The sequence below is a fragment of the Pantherophis guttatus genome, chromosome 2 (genome assembly GCF_059756535.1).
Source record: "Pantherophis guttatus breed Tessera chromosome 2, ASM5975653v1, whole genome shotgun sequence".
In the NCBI taxonomy this organism is placed as follows: Eukaryota; Metazoa; Chordata; class Lepidosauria; order Squamata; family Colubridae; genus Pantherophis; species Pantherophis guttatus.
The window spans coordinates 213,822,924-213,842,492 of NC_142064.1; the positions used below are offsets into that span (position 1 = coordinate 213,822,924).

The window sequence follows — 19,569 nt, forward strand, 5'->3', positions numbered from 1 at the left end:
TAATTAGTGTTGCAAGGATGAAAAGGAATATGTGAACCCATCATTAAAAAATCTAATATTATCACTACTTGTTCTACTGTAATTGTAAAATGAATATATAATGTTATATACATATACACATACATTACTCCTAAAGTTTAAGGCAGCATATATAGAGAGCATTTCCTCCTCTAATTTATCCATTCCTGGAGGTTTGAAGTAAAATGGTCTTTAAGATACTACATTCTAACCATAGTTTCACTAAGGTTAGAATTATGACACTCTAGGTCTAAAAATAAAAAACTTGCTGTTTAGGGTTGTACAAACCTTGCATTAATATCTTGCTCACTTCCAATATGGGCTGCCTTATTGGTTTTGTTTGACTTCAATACTCTTTAATTGAAGAAATTGACTTCAATTTCTCCCAGCACTCCAAGAGTCCTCACAGTTCCTCAACCTTAGCAATTTTATGGCTTCTGGACTTCAACTCCTTGAAATCCCCAGCCAGCATAAGAAATTCTAGTGCTTGCAAGATCAGGAAGAAGTGTTTGCATCCAGGTAGCCTCTAGTCAGAAGCTTCTTCTAGCTTTTACAAGTAACAGTGGAAATGAGAGAGAAGGTGACAAACCACCACCAACATAACATTTATTCGGGTTCTTCATTGAGGCAACCAGCCAGGAGGTAGGGGAGTCTAACAAAATGTAGTTTTAAGATATCTAACGATGTAGTTTAAGACATCTGAGGAAGGCTAAGGGGAATTTTCAAATTTCTTATTGTTACAGTTCACAGCAAATTGCGTAGTTTCATAGAGGTCTTTGTTGTTGCAAGAATTTGCCTTACCAGAAAAATAACCCCTGACATTCTGACAAATAATCATTATGAACCCTGTGATTGACAAGAACAGGGAGAAAAATGATAAAATCCCTGGAAAGTAAAATCAGTCCGTTCACAAGGAATATTTCTTTCCAGAGCAAAGTATCAACTCTCCAGAGTAAGTTTGAGGAAGAAAAGAAAGCTGGGACTACTTTGTGCTGTTTTTGGTGAACCCAAGATCAGTGCAGATAGTTGTATACGGATCTGCTGACATCTCAGTTCCTTGGTACTTTTAACTAGTTCAGTGAGAAATAAAGCTGTTTATTTGCAAATGTGTTTCTGAAATGCAGGTTTTCAGTGTCTATTTTCTTCAACTGCAATGAAGTTCCAGTGGAGACCATTATTTTCCACAAATTAAGCTGACTGTTCTCACCTGGGTAAATAATTCCATTGTTTCTTGTGCTGATGCTTTTAGCTTTTCTGTTTCTATATAACTGTTTCCCATTCTTGTAATTAGATGCTAGCTCTTGAGCACCTGTTCTGTTCCTGGCCTAACTCAGCCTTACATAGGTTGTTGAATTTAATGGGCTCCCCTCCTCAAGAAGACTTTGCTAGATGCAGACCACCAGAGGAATAAAACCAGCACATTCAAAAGCATAATTACATTTTCAGTAGAGACATGTTTGGTATCAAGCTGAATATACAAGCTGTGAGTGCAAAGTGGATTAGAATTCCAATAGGCTTTCTTCCTTTTTTCTGAAATCTGCCAGAATTGTTATGACTTTACAGAAAATGAGCTAAGCTACTCTCTGCAATCCATGACATTCAATTTAGTTAATAGAAGAATGAGTGGAAATAATCATAACTACAATTCAGATATTAACCTGGAGTCTACCCTCCAGATGTGAAGTCAATTACATGCTGAATTGTTTTTGGTTACTGCATAAGCTGCCTCAGTCATTAGTTTTTACACATTTCTTTATCATCAGTAGGTAATGCATGATTTGTTTTGTTCTTATTGGGACTCATCAAGTGCATAATCATTATAGTTAATATTGTACGAAAGTAAGTTTGGCCTACTAGTTTTGGCACCAGGCTAGAAACCAAGGGACTATGAGTTTTAGTCCTACCTTGCATGATAGCTGGCTGGGTGACTTTGGGCCAGTCACTTTTTCTCAACCAGCAACATTAGGTTCAGGTGAAAAACTAGCTGGTCAATTCCTGTCACAACCAACAACACTAGGTTGAGCACCCACACAAAAATTGCTAGGAAGGAAAATGCTAGGAAGAAAAAAGTTCTGTTCAAACCTCTACACTGGGTAGTGAACCCATAAGCCACTGTACTTTATAGAGCGCACCTAGATTTATGAGCTGTCATGGCCTTGGTAGTCAAGATAATCCAGAAGAGAGATATATGGATGAGATTTTACTTACCCATGGTAGTGACTTCTTGATTTATCAAAATCCACAAGCAAAGAGGAGCCAAATTCTTTGCTGCAATTAGCAAAGCACCTGGCAACCGCGGGCTTCAGGTACCAAGGTTTTACTGCATCAACCTTGAGTGGGCAGAACTGATCACAACAGCCAAGAAAAAGATCCTCCTAATTGCATGAGTAATCTCTTTAGTACAAACATATCCAAGTCAGCCCAACAACCATTTGCTTCATTTCAAAACCAAATTAACTTTTGAAAAGTGCATGGCCATATGAATTTTTAAGGGGGGATGCACTAGAAATTCTATCCTTAGCATTCATTCAGCCGTGCAAGCATTGCCAAATGATTTGTTGGCAGATCATCTCAAGAGTTACATTTGCCAAGGGCAAAAGTTAATAAATGTAAATACCTTCATGAATTAGCCATGTAAAAAGAGAGCCACTTCTGAAGAATAGGCATCATTTGAACCAATTTCCTTCATTGTTACTGGTTTTAAAGCAAGCTTCTTAATATGCTATTAAAATAGCATTTCATTAATGGATCAATTTGGTTCATTATTGCTGCATTCCCCTGATATTCCATGGCTTTTTATTTGAAAACTAAAATGAAATAGTAAAACTGATTGCCATTAAGTAAATGAACAGTGGGAGAAGATGCAATTTGCTATCAGCAACTGCGTCCCTTCTGAACTTCACCAAACGTATTTCTGCTATTATTTATCTTTAATTAGCTTTATTAAAATATATTTTGTAAAAAAAATTATATAAAACCTATTTATGATAGATAGGTAGGTGATAGATAGATAGACAGACAGACAGACAGACAGACAGACAGACAGATTTGTGCATACAGAAAAAAGACTGCCATTTCCTTTAATTGACAATATATTCAAAAATGCTTGCTGGTTATGTAAGCCTTTATCTTTTACTTGTTCTGCAATGAGGATCCAGTTGTGGGGGCAATAAGCTGACTTTGTATAAATATACAAAAAGGATGAAGGCTATTGCTTAGCACATTGTAAGCTGCCCTGAGTCTCCGGAGAAGGGCGGCATATAAATCAAATTAAAAAAAAAAAAATTCAAGAGCACATAGAACCAATCTATAGCCTTCTTGCCATTTGAATATTTGTGCCTAATCCATATTAGTTTGTGCTTATGTCTTACTGACACTTCAATAACCACAACTATTGAAATTCGGAATCTCATTTTAATAACATTAAATGCCTTGCTTAGATCACACCACAAAACATAATTGTAAAATACCTTAGAATTCCTACCCTGTCCAAAGGAGGTTACTCACTTGAATGTTGAGTTGCAGGATTTATGTTTTTAATACAGAGTTACTAAAATATTGCAATTCCAAACACAGATTATTTTATCAAATTAAAAGAGAACTAATCTGAAATACTTTATTCTGATCCTTACGAATCTCAAACCCATGCAACCTTAAATGTATCGCATAGACAGATTCTTGAGAATGATGGATATTAAAATCAAATACATTTGGAGAGATCCTCTCCTTTGGGAAGGCTGTTTAAAGGACAGTCGTAAATTTAGCAGGCAGCAGCAGCAATATATTCTATAGTAGGAAACAGAAGCCAATATTTCTACCAACCTTTGATTGAATACATCCTGTGCATGCCAATCTTTCACAGGAACATGGAAACATTTTTCAGGAATGAAAAGGCCTTCAGTTCATCAAAAGCGCATCATTTTAATGTAACAGTTATGAACTCAGAACACTGGAATTAAATTTATAAATAACAAATTCAAAACGTGGCTTTTATGATCCAGTACTCCTGGATCATTACCAGCAAAGAGAGGCAGAGAGGAAACTAGGTTTACTGGGTCCTTCCTTGCCTAGAAGTCCTCCCACCCCTTAAAGTTACAGCTATGAACTAAGGATGCTGTGGAATAGCAGAGTAGTTTGTGCAAGAGATTGTAGAGCAGGGGTGCCAAACTCAATTTCATTGAGGGCTGCATCAGGGTTGTGTTTGACCTCGAGGAGCTGGGTGGGTGTGGCCAGGGACGCCATGGCCAGCTTGACATTACTCGTATTGGGGGCATCTGTGGTGGCCTGAGCGCTCTGCCAGCAAAAACTGGGTTTTCGCTGGCAGAAGCACTGCAGGCCAGTCTTTTGCTGTTTCCAGGGCAGCACCATGGGCCAGATCTAAGCACCCCATAGGCCGGATTCAGACCGCGGGCCTTGAGTTTGAAACCCCTGTTGTAGAGCATTTATGGCTCTGAGCAGGAATATGGCATGGGAAGATCAGCTATTCCTATTGCTTCTGAAAATGCCACTGACTTGTTACTCAAGAAAACAAATTGAATGTGTCTTCAAAGGTTTCTTGGAGCTTGAACATGATAAAGATTAATGATATTTATCCCAAGTGATTTAATGATACATAATTGTCCGTGACTTTAACAAAATATGCTTTACCTGAGCTTTGCTACTGAACTGTAATATCTGAAATTGAAGGAAACATATTAGCTGCATGTTTTATAGAAACACTTAAATTTGTGCTTTATTTACTGATGCAAGAGAATCATAACATTAAATGTTATGTTACTAATGCTTTCCATGCTAGAGTTATAGATATCAATATATCAGTCTTTCCAGATTTAATTTTTAACACTTTAATGTGGCTTTTGTTCTCATTTTCCAAATAATTTTCCTTATTCCCCTTAAATTTGATGTTTTAACATGGTTTTATATGAATTGTTTTTTTTTTAAATGGAATAGAATATTATAGCAAATAATACTTGATGTTACATTTCAAATATTTATAAAATATATTAATATCCGCATTTGCAATATTTAAGTATTGTATAAAAATGAAGTAAAATCCCTGACAATCAATTATGATTTTTTAAGAAAAAAAAATCCCCATATGCTTTCTTTATGCTTACTTTAGCAGTAGAGTTAAATTACTATTTTAACGCCTGAATAATATCTGGTTATCCCTTCCCACTAACAAAACAGTTTTCATCCGACAGATAAAAGTATATTTCCCCCATGTTGTTATAATCATCTCAAATCAATTCATCAGTCCTCACAGACTCTTCAATGAAATCCTCTTCATTGAAGGTTATGGACCATATTTTACTTCACTGGTCTGGTGTGATTAGGTTTTTTTGAACTTCACAGTCTAAACAGAGAAAGAGAATGACTGGCTCAAACTCACCCAGCTGGCTTCGATGCCTAATTGAGGACTTGACTCTCTTCATTCCTAGTCTAGCACGTTACCCACTACACTACACTGGCTCACATTTAAATTCCTCCATGTATATCATTAAAAGCAGGGGCAGGTTTCAACGTTTTTTACTACCAGTTCTGTGGGTGTGGCTTGGTGGGCGTGACATGGCTTGGTGGGCATGGTTTGGTGGGCGTGGCAGGGGAAGGATATTGTAAAATCTCCATTCCCTCCCCAATCCAGGGGAAAGTTACTGCAAAATCCCCATTTCTTCCTGATCAGCTGGGACTTGGGAGGCAGAGAATAGATGGGGGCGGGGCCAGTCAGAATTTTTACTACCGGTTCTCTGAACTACTCAAAATTTCCGCTACCGGTTCTCCAGAATTGGTCAGAATCTGCTAAAACCCACCTCTGATTAAAAGGCATTCCAAACAACCAGACCCCTCTGAAGCAGTAACCTCCAGCATAAAATATACTTAGAAAACAACTCCATTCACAAATTGCTGGCACCTGGCAAAGTTGTCAATTTAAAATGTTTCAGGCTCAAAACCTAATTTTGTCACCAACTACAGGTAGTCCTCAACTTACTAATGTAATTGACCCTCGGATTATGGTTGTTAAGTCATGGTAGCTGTTTAGTGGATCGCCATGTGACCATGATTATTTTTAACAACCTTTTTGCAGTTGTAAGCAAACACCATATTCATTAAGTTAATGCCATGGTCGTAAAATAAACCCGTTTTCCCCAATGGACTTTTTGTTCTTGTTGTTGGAAACCAGGAATAAAAATGCCAAAAGTTGCAGTCATATGACTGCAGGATGCAGTAAACAGCCATAATTGTGAGTTGGTTGCCAAGCATCCAAAATGCAATTCCGTGAACTCAGAGGAAAGTACAGTCATCTGCACTCCAAAATCAGGTTGTACATAGTTCTGGGGAGGTCCATTGTAACATTGAACGGTTGCTAAATGATAATATGTATGTATTATCCCTATATGTCTGTTTCAATATTTCAATCAGATAATCATCAGAAATATTACATCTTTATACATCTTTATATAATAATTATCCATTTAAATACAAATCCCTATATCAAATACATACTTAACATTATTTTAATTGTTCTTTGGAATATCTTGATAAAATATGCATTCTAACAAAATGGATTAGGTTTGTCTCTGTGAAAAATATTGTCGTGAGAGTTGCCGTAAGGCAAAGTGCTCCAACTGTGACATGAATTAATCTGGCCATCCACCCTTTATCACAGCACAGAAACACCTATAAGGAAAAGAAACTGAAATTACTATGACAAAGAAAGCAAACCTAATTTACCACCAGGTTAATACTTTTGATTCAAAGGTAAAGGAAAGATGATATCACCTACAGACTATAACCTGTTTCCTAATCATTTTCTTGCAAAATTGCTATGTAGCAATAGCAATAGCACTTAAACTTATATATCGCTTTACAGTGCTTTACCTCTCTAAGCACTGACAGTCAGCATATTGTCCCAACAACTTGGGTCCTCATTTTACCCACCTCGGAAGGATGGAAGGCTGAGTCAACCTTGAGCCAAATTGCAGACAGCCAGCAGTCAGCAGAAGTAGCCTGCAGTACTGCACTCTAACCACTGGGCCACCGTGGCTCATACTGTATAGTTCAGATATCACTTAAAAGTAATGTCTGATCCAAAACTATTCACAACTTTAGCAGAATGGAAGCTGCTAGAGACAGTGCAGCATGATAATCAGATACAGAGCCTTTAAAATCATTCTAATAAAGGTAATTGATCTCCTATTGACATTATTTCTGAACCATTTATGGAATAAAAACCATGAACCATGCGCCACCTATTTCATAGATACATACAGACACACTAAGTACATGGAGACAGACACCATATTCATTCAGATGTATTTGCAAGTATGATCTGTATATACGGAATAGCAATATGTCATTTATTCACTTTGCTTATTACGGCTGATGCCATTTATTTAGCAATACTTTTTTTCTCTAGGCTCAGAAACCCAGAAAAGGGTATTTTAAGTTGACAAATTCAGAAGATGCAGCTATTTTGACCTAGTGGGTTAAAGGAGAACTTCACAAAGTGACTCTCCAGTCCAAATGGTAGAAGGAAGTGCTGGTTTAGTCACCTGCTTTGAAACAAAGTTGGAAGAAAAAAAATATCACCCACCTCTGAAACCTTAGTGCTCATTCCACTGATGAGGTAAACAATAACCAGGAATCGTGAAATAAGAAGGCCCTTCAAAGGTCTGTAAGGGCTGCATCCGAAGTATCTATAAATGTAGTGGAGGCTGTGTAAAATTCGGATCCCCATATTGAAGCAGTTGGCAAGGACAAATCCTATGCTCCCTAGCCAAGAGGTCAAGAAATAGGACATGCACAAAAATGCAAAGGACAAAGCCAGCATAACAAAGTTGTACCTAAAAACAAAAATGAAAGAAGTGAAAACATTTTACACCACTTCAGCATCTTAGCAATTTAAGGTCTTAGAGATGGAATTATTTTTAGGCTACTTTAAGTAAACCTCTAACTTGTTCATATGCAGATCTCATTGGCTAGGAACCTAAACAACCAGCAGGTCGGTGGTGCAGTGGACTAAGTGCTCGGTGAGCCTCGGTGGTGCAGCAGATTAAGTGCTGTTAAGTGCTAGCACTTAGCTGCCAGCTGCCTGCAATTAATGCGAGTTCAAAACTCACCAGGCTCAAGGTTGACTCAGCCTTCCATCCTTTCGAGGTAGGTAAATTGAGGACCCGGATTGTGGGGGCAATAAACCAGCTAAACAACACCGTTTAGGGGGGGCCGAAAGCCCTAATAAGCAGGTATATACATAAAAGTATGCAGGCTATTGCTATAATGCATTGTAAGCCGCCCTGAGTCTACGGACAAGGGCGGCATATAAATTGGACTAATAATAAATAGGTCACTGCTGAAACATCTGCAGATATATGGAGTAGGTGAGTTCTAGTTCTCTTCTTTGAGACCAACTCAGGAAGTAAATTAAACCACGAAATTTTATTCACATGTTGAATTTGTGTTTGGCTCATTTTTTGTGTCTGACTTTTGTAAATTGATCATCATTTAGTTCAATCCTATTCCAGACAATTTATTAATCTAATCTATGAGCAGCAATATTCCAGATATGGCCAGAAGAGAAAATTGTTTTATCATTTTCTCCCATCTATCACCCCACCTTCCAAAAACTTAAAAAGAAGAAAAACGCATTTCCTATTGACAATTGTGGAAAAAAATACATTTAAAATGTTTATTTCATAATGAAAGAGACACAGATTAGATCCACATTATAAATAGATTGAGATACAGCATATGCACTGCTTTGAACATTGAGAAAATGTTCTATATAAATACAAACCTCACTGAGACTCAGTACTAAATTATGAGCTTTTGTATCTTTTTTTATTCTCTCTTTTCTATCTTTTGTTGCAGCCTCAAAAAGACTAAAAGCTTTCAGGCCTGTATTCAATATAAGCACAGTTTACCATCACACCCAAAGTATAGCAAACTTGAGGTATAGAGCTATGGCAGAGAAAACCAATTACCAACCACAGCTGCTGATCCTGACTTACTCGCTTAACTATTATTACAAAGATTAACATTAGTTTTGGACTTAGCTATAATGATAAAAGTATGTAAGTTAAACAAGAGGTTAAAAATGTCTGATCTCTTGACATACATCCAGAGAGAAAGTTTGTGTATGTCATACTAAAAAGTAGTTTAGCATTATGTCCAAACCAGGTGATATAAAATGGGATGATATAAATAACAGCACACAAGCAACCATCATAAGTTTGATTAAACTTTTTTTATTTAAAAAGAAGGCTCTACTGAAAAGCTGATGAAGTCTAAAAGCTGAACTGAAAAATAGATAGTCTAAAGGCAGCCACAAATATGCATTGAATGGTAACTGAATTGACTGTCCATCAATATTAATATTTCTGTTATGTGGATATGAGTTTATAAACAGTGACATCTATTTATGTCAATTTAAAATGAAATATTTAATAACAGTACCTTTCTCTCTGTCTACACCTTTATCTACAGAGAACTGTTTTGCATGCCACTGATCAAACTGAACCTAAACAGTATCTTAAATATCCTTTTAATATTACAATGTCTCTGCTTTCCTCACACTCATAGGATGTCTAAGGAAGTTCTTTAATTCACAGACTCCCATGCATGGGAAGTGGGAATTAATAACAAATTCATTAAAACGAGGATTAATTCAATATTATTCTGATCTTGAACCAGAATGCTGTAATGAACATCTTCAAGGTTTTTGCCTTTCACACTAGAGGATAGCTTTACTGGGAATGTACAATTAATCACATCTTACAACTCTCTGAAATGTATTTTACTTGATCAAAAGTCAATTTAAAACAAAATTATGGAAGCTGCACAGTGACAGGAATTTGCAGAGAAGCCTACATCAGTTTAAATATGTAATTCAAAATGTTAAAAGGTTTAATTAATCATTTGTTTTCAGTGGGATACGTTCTTTATAAAGTTAAATTTGACTGAAATATACAAGAGACATATCCTTAGTCGATAAAGTTAGCATATGTAGCATCAGAATTTTTTCAGCAAAAGAAAAACAGAAAAGGTTCACTGAACAAGTGTTATTTACTTATAAAGTTTAGAAGCAAAGTTTTATTTGTTTATGTATAAGACCTCCACAACATATGGTGCTGTCAGAACAAAGTTAGCAGTAGGCTGGCAGCTATTATTATGCCAGTCCCAGTACTGAAATTAGTTCACAGCCATAACAGAAAGACCTAAGGCAGACATTTAGGATGAAGCTTATTCTCGCAAGAAGCCACTGCACTGTATTTTAAAGGCTAACCCTTTCACCGAAAATAATTGTTCTGTTTCTAGCAGAGTCTATGGAGTGAGTACAAAGTTTAAAGATCAGTATCAATAAGGGTCATGGCATCCAAAATCAAGCAGAATGAGTTTGTTCACTGTGACCGAGGATAGCATCTTATCTGTTTCGTCACACCAGTGAACAGTGGAGAAGTAAATACTGTACTAATGGCTATGCTTAGTGTAAGACTTTGCACTTTATGTTTTGAAAAAGACTATTGTTAAGTTCCTGGTGCCATTTTATAAACCATTGATGTGGACTAGCATTTCATTGTATCCCTGTCAATTTACATAATGCACCACTCAGAATATGACAGAAAGGCACCATACAAATAAAAAACTTCAATGAGGGATTGCTAGGAATATTTGAAAATCTGAATATTTTAGCTATGTGGATGGCTGCTTATTGGCAAATGAATCAGTTAGGTGTTCACTGACTGCTAAAAAAGCAAGTCACATGTATACTCTTCCTTGAAAAAGAGTTTCATAAATATAATGGACCATATCTAGCAGTAACCATATGTTTATTACTATATACTATATATTAATGAGCCACGGTGGTGCAGTGGTTAGAGTGCAGTACTACAGGCTACGTCTGCTGATCACCGGCTGCCAGCAGACGGTTTGGCAGATCGAATCTCACCAGGCTCAAGGTTGACTCAGCCTTCCATCCTTCTGAGGTGGATAAAATGAGGAGCCAGATTGTTGGGGGCGATATGCTGACTCTGTAAACAGCTTAGAGTGGGCTGTAAAAGCACCTCTCTAAGTCTAAGCGCTATTGCTATTGCTATATAAGTAATATTCAGCTAAATAGTGACTGGAAATGGCAGAGTAGCCTATCTATATACTACTAAAGCTCTTTTTTCAGGTAACTGGGTAAAGCAGTACACCATAGGGCAAAACATTTTGAACCAAACAGAATAACTTAAAGAATGCATTCAAAATCTGGGACCTATGCCTTTCATGGAATTTTATAAAATTGTTTAAAACATTTTATTACATAAAAATTAGCATAAAACAGTTTATGACATAACAAATTTTCGTATGCTGATGTTTGACTGTGCTATACAGTTCAACAAGGATTATTTTCAAGGCAGATATATATGAATGTGTCCCATTTTTTTAGGGAAGGCAGTATATAAGAAGTTCTCTCATTGTTGAACCCAACAGAGAGACTGCTGGAGGGAAGACAAGAATAAATAAAGAAAGCGACCAGAAACTTAGAAGAAGCAGTGTGAGTTTGCTGTAGTTTGCAGTTGGTAAACCCCTTAGCAAAACCCTAAAGGTTCAAAATAGGAAGGTACAGGAAGAATGCTACTTTAGGTTTTCCAAAGTTCCATGAAAACTTTACAGAGTTCCATGATAGAGGGAAATCACTTAAATGCAGTTTCGGGCACCCATGCTAATTTTTCTAAGGTTTAGTAAAAAGAGCAGGGTGGGTCAGCTAACTTTCAGAAGGAGGTTAGCAAAGGTTAGCAATAGAAATAGCACTTAGATTTATATACCTCTCTATAGTGTTTTACAGCGCTCTCTGAGCGGTTTACAAATGTCAGTATTTGCCCCCACAATCTGGCTCCTCGTTTTATTGACCTCAGAAGGATGGAAGGCTGAGTCAACCTTGAACCGGGCAGGATTGAACTCGCGGCGGTGGGCAGAGTCAGTCTGCAATACTGCATTCTAACCACTGCACCACCAGGGCTCCTTCAGGTTCAAAGATTTTAAGTAAGATTCTATGGCCTGAACAACTCTGAAAGCCTTTGTTCATTGATTATTTTCCCTGCTCCAAATACAGATCAGGCACATAAAAATTAATTAAAAGTTTATAACTAGAATGTTCTCAACTCTTCTTTAAAAATAGGCCAGTATCAAATATTGTTATAGATAATGAGGAATTTATTATTAAATTCTGTTATAATTAGGTGAGTTGTTTTATGCTGTAAGAAAATAAATACGCAATAGGAACTGCACCAAGAAACCAGTTTTATTTATTAGGACCTCAAATAATTTGTATTATTAATAAAATACTTTTTTAAAAAATAGCTAAGATTCTAACCAATTCAACAAACACTTCCCTCCAAATACAGCTTGGGATTCTATCCTACAGACTTGAAATTTAGTCCTTTAATATAGATGTAGCTTTCGACTTATAACCATTCATTAAGTGGTTATTTGAAGTTACAATGGTACTAAAAAAAATGACTTATTCCATACATACAACCATTGTAGCATTCCCATGGTCATGTGATGACCATGGCAACTGGCATATATTTATGATAGTTCCAGTGTCCTGGAGTCATGTGATCACCTTTTGCAACTTTCTGACAAGGAAAGTCAAGGGGGAAGCCAGATTCACAGTAACAACTGTGTTACTAACTTAACAACTGCAATGATTCGTTTAGCAATTGTGGCAAGAAAGGTGTTAAAATGGGGGTAAAACTCACGTAACTATCTTGCTTAGCAATGGAAGTTTTGGGCTCAATTGTGCTCATAAGTCAAGGACTACCTTTATTAGAAAACAATCTAGTATAAATAATTCACAAATCATTATCCTTTTTGAGAATTGTACTCATGAATATCTCCTATGCCTAAATGGTAGAACGAATGGAATGAATGGAAGAATACAAGATTCATGCCCAGGATCACGTTGATCCTCAACCCTCAAAATACCCAGGCAATTTCATTTAGTGGGGACACCCCTAATTTGACTTTAAGAAGCATAATTAAAATAAATCCTTCAACTCCAATTGATTATACACATAGATGAACCTTCAGGCACTAGGTGAGTTATGTACATAAACTACTTATCTAGCAATCAGTAAACTTCCCAGTTAAATTAAGATCTTTCAGTTCTTGAATAGTTCCTCATGTAAATGAATGCTTTTTCCTATCCATGAGAGAATAGCTATCAAATTTAATAAGCTATTACTTATTCTGAGGTTCTACAAACTGGATTCTCTTCCTCATTCAAACTTACAATTAAAATTAACTTTTGGTAATTGTGGCAATTTTACATTACCTGTCCACTTCTTCTTTAGACATTGACGCAAAGGTAAAACACTCTGTTATCCCATTAACAGCAAGCAGCAAGACATACAAACTATACCAACGAAGGAGAGTTGGACCTGATTAAACATTGTGACAAGTAGGTAAGTTAATCACACATAACCTTAATTTTGTACACAAATGCAAATAAAAATATTAATAAATTATAAAAACACAATCAACTTAGAGTGTAATCTAGCCATTTAAATTTTTAGTTTAATTCAAGTATTCCATTTCAAAGCAAACATAGTATAAGAAATAGTATCAATAATTAGGTTTGAATACGGGTAATTTATTTAGTTATTTAATGTATATGCTGTCCATTTCACTGTTAAGACAGCTCTGGGCTGCTCCTTTTTTTGGTCTCCATCAATATCAGAGAAAGCTTTACTAGCCAAACTAAAGGCCTCAGAAAGCCTGTTGCAAGCCAGATGGCTGCTTTTAATGTGCAATCCATTAACAGAATTATACATCTTTTTCACGAAAGCAGCAGATGCCAAAAGACAATTGATTAATCTATTCTGCTTATTACAAAATTAATTTTATATTAAAAAATTGAGTCATCCATTGAAAGCTAGATAAATATATGTGGAGTGCATGAAGCTACCTCATAGAAAGTCAAACCAAATAAATAGATAGGTTGATAAGATATTTCAATTCTAGCAACTCTCTCAAGTCTCAGGGAAAGGTTGCTGCTTTATTTTAAATTATGAGAGTAGAACCTGCAGCCCACCAGATGTTACTGGGCTACTGTTCCCTGTGCAACTTTAATCAGTGTGCCCAATGGTGAATGAAGCTTTACTTCATTCACCATTGCTAGAAGCTTTACTTCAGCAAAGTCTAGAGAGCAGGGGTTTCCTTCTCCAATTATAAAAGATGAACTGAGTACAGAAGTAAGCCACTAACAATATAACACTGGTTCTCATTGTATAATTTCCCTTCCTATTTCCTCTATGTAATGAGTTTGCTTTCAAAATGGTTGCCAATCTTTCCATCAAAGGAAGATATTCCATTTCTGGATGCGGCACCTAGAAAACCATCCCAATATTCATAGCACTCCAACCTCATTGGTTGTTATGTCTCATTACACTCATTGTTATGTAATGTCTCATTACAACAGCAAAAATCCAATGCACAAAGCTTGTCTATTCAGAAAACCAGAGTTGAAGGAAAAGAATTGTGCATCTTTTCCTGAGCTTGTTGAAAATAGGTGCTTGATTTAAAGAAGGGCAGATAAGTGTAACGTGAATGTCTACCCACACTCTGACTCATTTCTCTCCTTTGAATTCATTGCACAGTCCTAACAACATGAATTAAATCTAAGACTAAGCAAATCTAAGCAAAACTCTAGACAACTATTTAGTTGTAATACGATTGCTATGCATCAATTCTTTCAAATATTGTGTACCTTCTCCAGAGATAAAAGTCTATCAAATAGGCTTTCAAAACATAATTTGAAATTTATGAAAGTACATTTCAGAAAGTAAATAAGTATTACCTGATCCTGAACTGAGCATTGATCCTCCATAAAGATCCAGTGCCAATTGCGAATAAGCAAAACCAAATACTGTAATGGTTAAGCCAATCAAAAGCACCAGTTTCAACAGTGATTCTAATACAGTAGCTGCCATAGAAATTTCATCCTAAAAAGGAATTATATATTTATTTAATGTAAACAACAAAACTGTTCAAGATTATTATGCTAAGTGTATACACAGAATAATCAGATTTTATTCATTTATTGATTTGTATTAAATTTATAGGGCAATTGGGAACTCTTGCCACCTTTATAATGTGCTATGTTTAGTTTTTTAGTCACAGTGAAATTATTACAAATAAGCAAAGGCCATTTTTATAGAATATGTTTGACAGTATACACATTTAAAGGTACGTGATATGCTGAAACTTACAGACTTAAATTGATCTGTACAAATTGCTTCATTAAAAGTATCTTAATTTCACTGGGAAATCTGCAATGGGAAAATAAATCTATTTGACAGTTACCTTCAAATGCAATATAGGGAAAGCAAAAACACTCAACACTCCTAGTAAACTATGTCAGACTTTATTTTTTACTTTTACAGCAAATCAATCTGATCTTAAAATAAACATGATACTTAGGCTTAATCTATCTAAGCTGTAAAAATCCAGATGACTGCAAGTGAAAATTCTCTTTGTTGCCATTTAATGATCTTCCAGATTTCTGCGGCCTAGATTTCCAAGCCTTAATTATCTTACACTGTTTGTTTGTTTTAGGTTTACTGTAGATCTTTTCTCCAGGATTCAAAACAGCACGTGTAGCACTCACCTTCAATTTTTTTCCCCACAGTAAGAGGTCTGTGTAGTAGGTAAATTATGTAATATTACTTCTATATTTTGTATTTTATTCATAAACTCTAATATGAAATGTATATTCATACTTATTCAAGAGCTAGTAATCCAATCCTGAGTACTTTCACCAAAAATAATTTACTACATTGAAATTAATTGAAAATAACACCCTGCTTTTAAATCACAAATTCTAGTATAATTTCAGTATGTGTATGTATATATATATATATACACACACGCACATACTGTACATAAACCTTTATTTGCACACACATGGCTTATAGGACAATGTGTTTCCTTTAACATTTTTTGAAAACCATGATACATCAAGATTTTTCTTACTTAGTTCTGTAAAGTACTTTAGAACTAATTAACATACAAAGAGGCCTCTTGGAAGGCCTCTTCCAAGAAGACCAGCACTGTGTTCTGAAATCAGCCAAACAATTTTTTCTGAGAAGAGTTCATTATCTTCCAGTTGCTGTTCCCAGGGACTAATGGTGGAGGAAGCTAACTCTGAGGCCATATTATCCATACACTTATCCCTCAGCCTTTTAGACCTTCCATTAACTTCAGAGAGCAATTTGTAAAATGCGACAAATATATTCCTTTCCTTTTACCCGTCCTCATTTTCTCACCATTCAATTTCACCAAACAGCTTTCTGTCATAATATAGAGGTTCTGTATCATGAGAGGAAAAAACTCTACATACAGTACATTCTCCATTCTATGCTTAATTGTACATCTATCAGTTTTCCTCTCTCTTTCTAGTGAAAACGTGTATTAATGCTTTAGAAAACATTGATCAATACTTTCATCCTTTTTACTTCTGTAGCATGTTAAATTAACAAATGTTAAGACTAAACTTACCTGTTTTTGCAACTTAGTATCTTTCCCACGTTCTAGAACTTTAGCAAAGTATACATAAAAACTCTCTTCTATTGGTAAAAATATAAATCTAGCTGTCAAAGAACCAAGGTTGTTTATAATATCATATACACCTTTGGAAAGGAGGAGAAAAATAAAGTTAATATGTTTATTATAAACTTAATGTCTACTCACAATATAAATTAGTCTCTATCTAAAAACATGTTTCTATTAAGATTAAAAATATTATAAGTATTATATTAAGATTAAAAATATTATAAGTATTATAAATAACATTCTACAAGGTTCCAGATAAATTATCTGAATAACACTTGCAACCCAGAGAGCCAATATAACAATTTAAAAATAATATAATAATTCATTTTTATAACAACAATCAACCTAATAGAGAAATCTACTCTATTCACACTAATGAGCAAACAATTATTTCTGTGGCAAACTTATTTCATAGAAATGGAAAATCATTTTCAGTTCCAAGAAAAATAAACTATCCTTTTTCAAAGTGCAGAATTTTAAAAACACTAAGATATTGCATTTGTTTCACATTCATTGAACTATCATAGAAATCTTCAATCTGATATTTTCCAGGTTTGTTAAACTTAAATCCTTATAATTCAATGCTCTGGGAACTCATTGACAAATAAAGATCAGCATATTGCCATGTTAGAAAGTCAGCTGTCTCAACTTATCTAATGCAGCATATATGGTATTATTTCGTTCTTTCATTAACACGGAATCAGATATGTCATTATCATTAAGAGAAAGTATACACTTAGAATCAGTTCACTGCATGACTGAAGTTTACATATGGCATCACTAGGAGACAATTAAAAACTGCGGCAATCTATTCATAAATTCATACTGAATATGACTCCTCGCCTCCTCACAATTCTGATTTCTCCACAGAAGTACCAATAGCTCTTTTACAGACAGCCATTCCCCAGGGATTTTCAAGCTCTGCAGTCATTTATACTGACTCCTAGTTGGGCCTATGCCTAGGTTCCCCCCTCCCCCGCCCCTTTCTCTTTCTCTCTCTCTCTCTTTCTTTCTTTTTGAAAACAAACTCTTTCCTCATATTCACCTACATTCACAGAAGATTCCACAGGAAAACAAATCAATAGTCAGGGATAATGTTTGCATCCCACTATCTCCCCCAGATGGTTTGCTCAGGTCATCAGTTGAGATCCCTAATACTGATATGCCATGATTATAATTTAATCTCCATCCTCTCCTGGAACATAGCTAGATGATAAATGAGGAACCCTCTGGAATTACATTACTGTTTTTCGTATTTTCTTTTTCCAAGAAACCTGAGTTATGCATGATCTATTTATACCTGGATATGCCCACTCTGCCTTTAGAGTCTCACCCGGTATAAACAATACGAACCCCTCATGAAACTGAGAATACAATAATTGCTCCCACTAAATTTGATATCCCTGTGGTTACATTAAAGCCATATCCTAGCATAGCCCTAGCCTTTTTCCTTCAATTTAAGCCTTGTACTATTATGATTAAGAACAGATACCTCGGTTTTGTAAATATATGACATTAATGCATCTTCTTGAAAACTATATTATTAATTTGCTATATTTATACCCAGATAGTCCAGTACTAGATGCAGGCAACTTAAACGATGCATGCATTGGAGTTTGACGCTTCCCTGTTAGTTCATTTTAAATGGTTCCCCCCCTTCCAAAAAAAAAGAGAGACCTTTTTATTCCCAGGTCTGATAGTCTAAAGCAGGGGTGTCAAACTGGTAGCCCTCAGGCTGGATGAGTCACGCACAGGCCACGCCCACCCCAGCTCCACAAATGGGAAAATCATGAAAAGTCACGTGATGGTAACGTGACATGGCGACTTTGACACCCGTGGTCTAAAGCATTATAACAATGTGAGGTTTTTGACTGTCCAAATGAGTGTGGAATTTCTAAATGCCTCTGCCAGAGGGATTCTAATGGGGAACTCAGTTCCAAGGTCCAAAAAGTTAAAAATGATAGTATAAATTTTAGGTACCTATGTTAATCAATAAGTCATTTTGTATTGAGATTTGTTTTGCTTGGACAATAATGCTTTATCTGTTGTTTTATAATTGATGTTTAATTATAATTAATGTTTTTCGTGTTGTAAGCCACCCAGAGTCATTGGATACGATATGGACCGCAAATAATTTTATAAATAAATAATACAATTCCACATTTTGATATCAGAATATCATTATGGAGAAAAAAGATACAGTTACTTTGAAGAGTTGCACCGAGGTGCTCCATTTGCGTCTGGACAGTCCGAAACATTTGATTTTAAAATTGAAGTACTGCACACCTCCGATCATTGTGACATTTAGTAATCTTAGCCTCATAATCAGATTAGCTGATATTACATAACACAATAACGAAATACCTCAAATCTTTATTATATTTATCATCGAAAGTCAGAGTCACATAAAAATGTTTTTAGATTATTTTTAGATATTCACATATATTTCTTCCATGCAGGTAAATTTTGTTAAAGTCTTTCCTACCTTGGTCTCCAAAATTTAAAACATTCAGGAAAGTCATCACATATCTTTCACCTATAGAATTAATATTTCAAATTAGTATTTCTTTCTTAAAGGGTGATCCTGCTCAGGCTTAAGAAGCCAGTGGTCTACTCTGCTTAAGAAACTTTCTTTGAATCCAAACACACAGTATATTCAAAGAAAAAGAAGTGGCAATAAAGGTTACTTTACCTTATCTTACCTTACCTTACCCTATTCTACCCTATCTTATTTTATCTTGACAATTTTCATCGTGTTTCCTACTTCACCCTTTTAGGAAAGGTCGTTGGGAGAGCCCAGGAGGAAACAGATTATCTGGACCCTTTTAAGTCAGGTTTCAGACCAGCGCATGAACCCAAGACAACACTGATTGTCCTTCTGAAAGACCTCTGGTTGGAGCAGATGTGTCCACTCTTCCTCTCTTGATCTCTCAGTGGCCTGCAATACCATTATTC

At 35.6% G+C, this 19,569-nt stretch overlaps 1 protein-coding gene across 1 annotated transcript in view; it reads right to left on the minus strand.

Annotated features, from left to right (window-relative positions):
• Positions 1 to 3,412: 3,412 nt before the first annotated feature.
• Positions 3,413 to 19,569, minus strand: part of RFT1 (RFT1 glycolipid translocator homolog) — a 32,599-nt gene continuing 16,442 nt past the window's right edge. The window contains exons 8-13 of the mRNA XM_034438877.3: positions 19,100 to 19,150; positions 16,561 to 16,691; positions 14,861 to 15,005; positions 13,337 to 13,442; positions 7,613 to 7,862; positions 3,413 to 6,696 (exon numbers count right to left, since the gene is read on the minus strand). Of these exons, the coding sequence (XP_034294768.1) occupies positions 6,529 to 6,696; positions 7,613 to 7,862; positions 13,337 to 13,442; positions 14,861 to 15,005; positions 16,561 to 16,691; positions 19,100 to 19,150 (851 nt within the window). The 3' untranslated portion in view covers positions 3,413 to 6,528. The remainder of the gene's footprint in view (positions 6,697 to 7,612; positions 7,863 to 13,336; positions 13,443 to 14,860; positions 15,006 to 16,560; positions 16,692 to 19,099; positions 19,151 to 19,569) is intronic.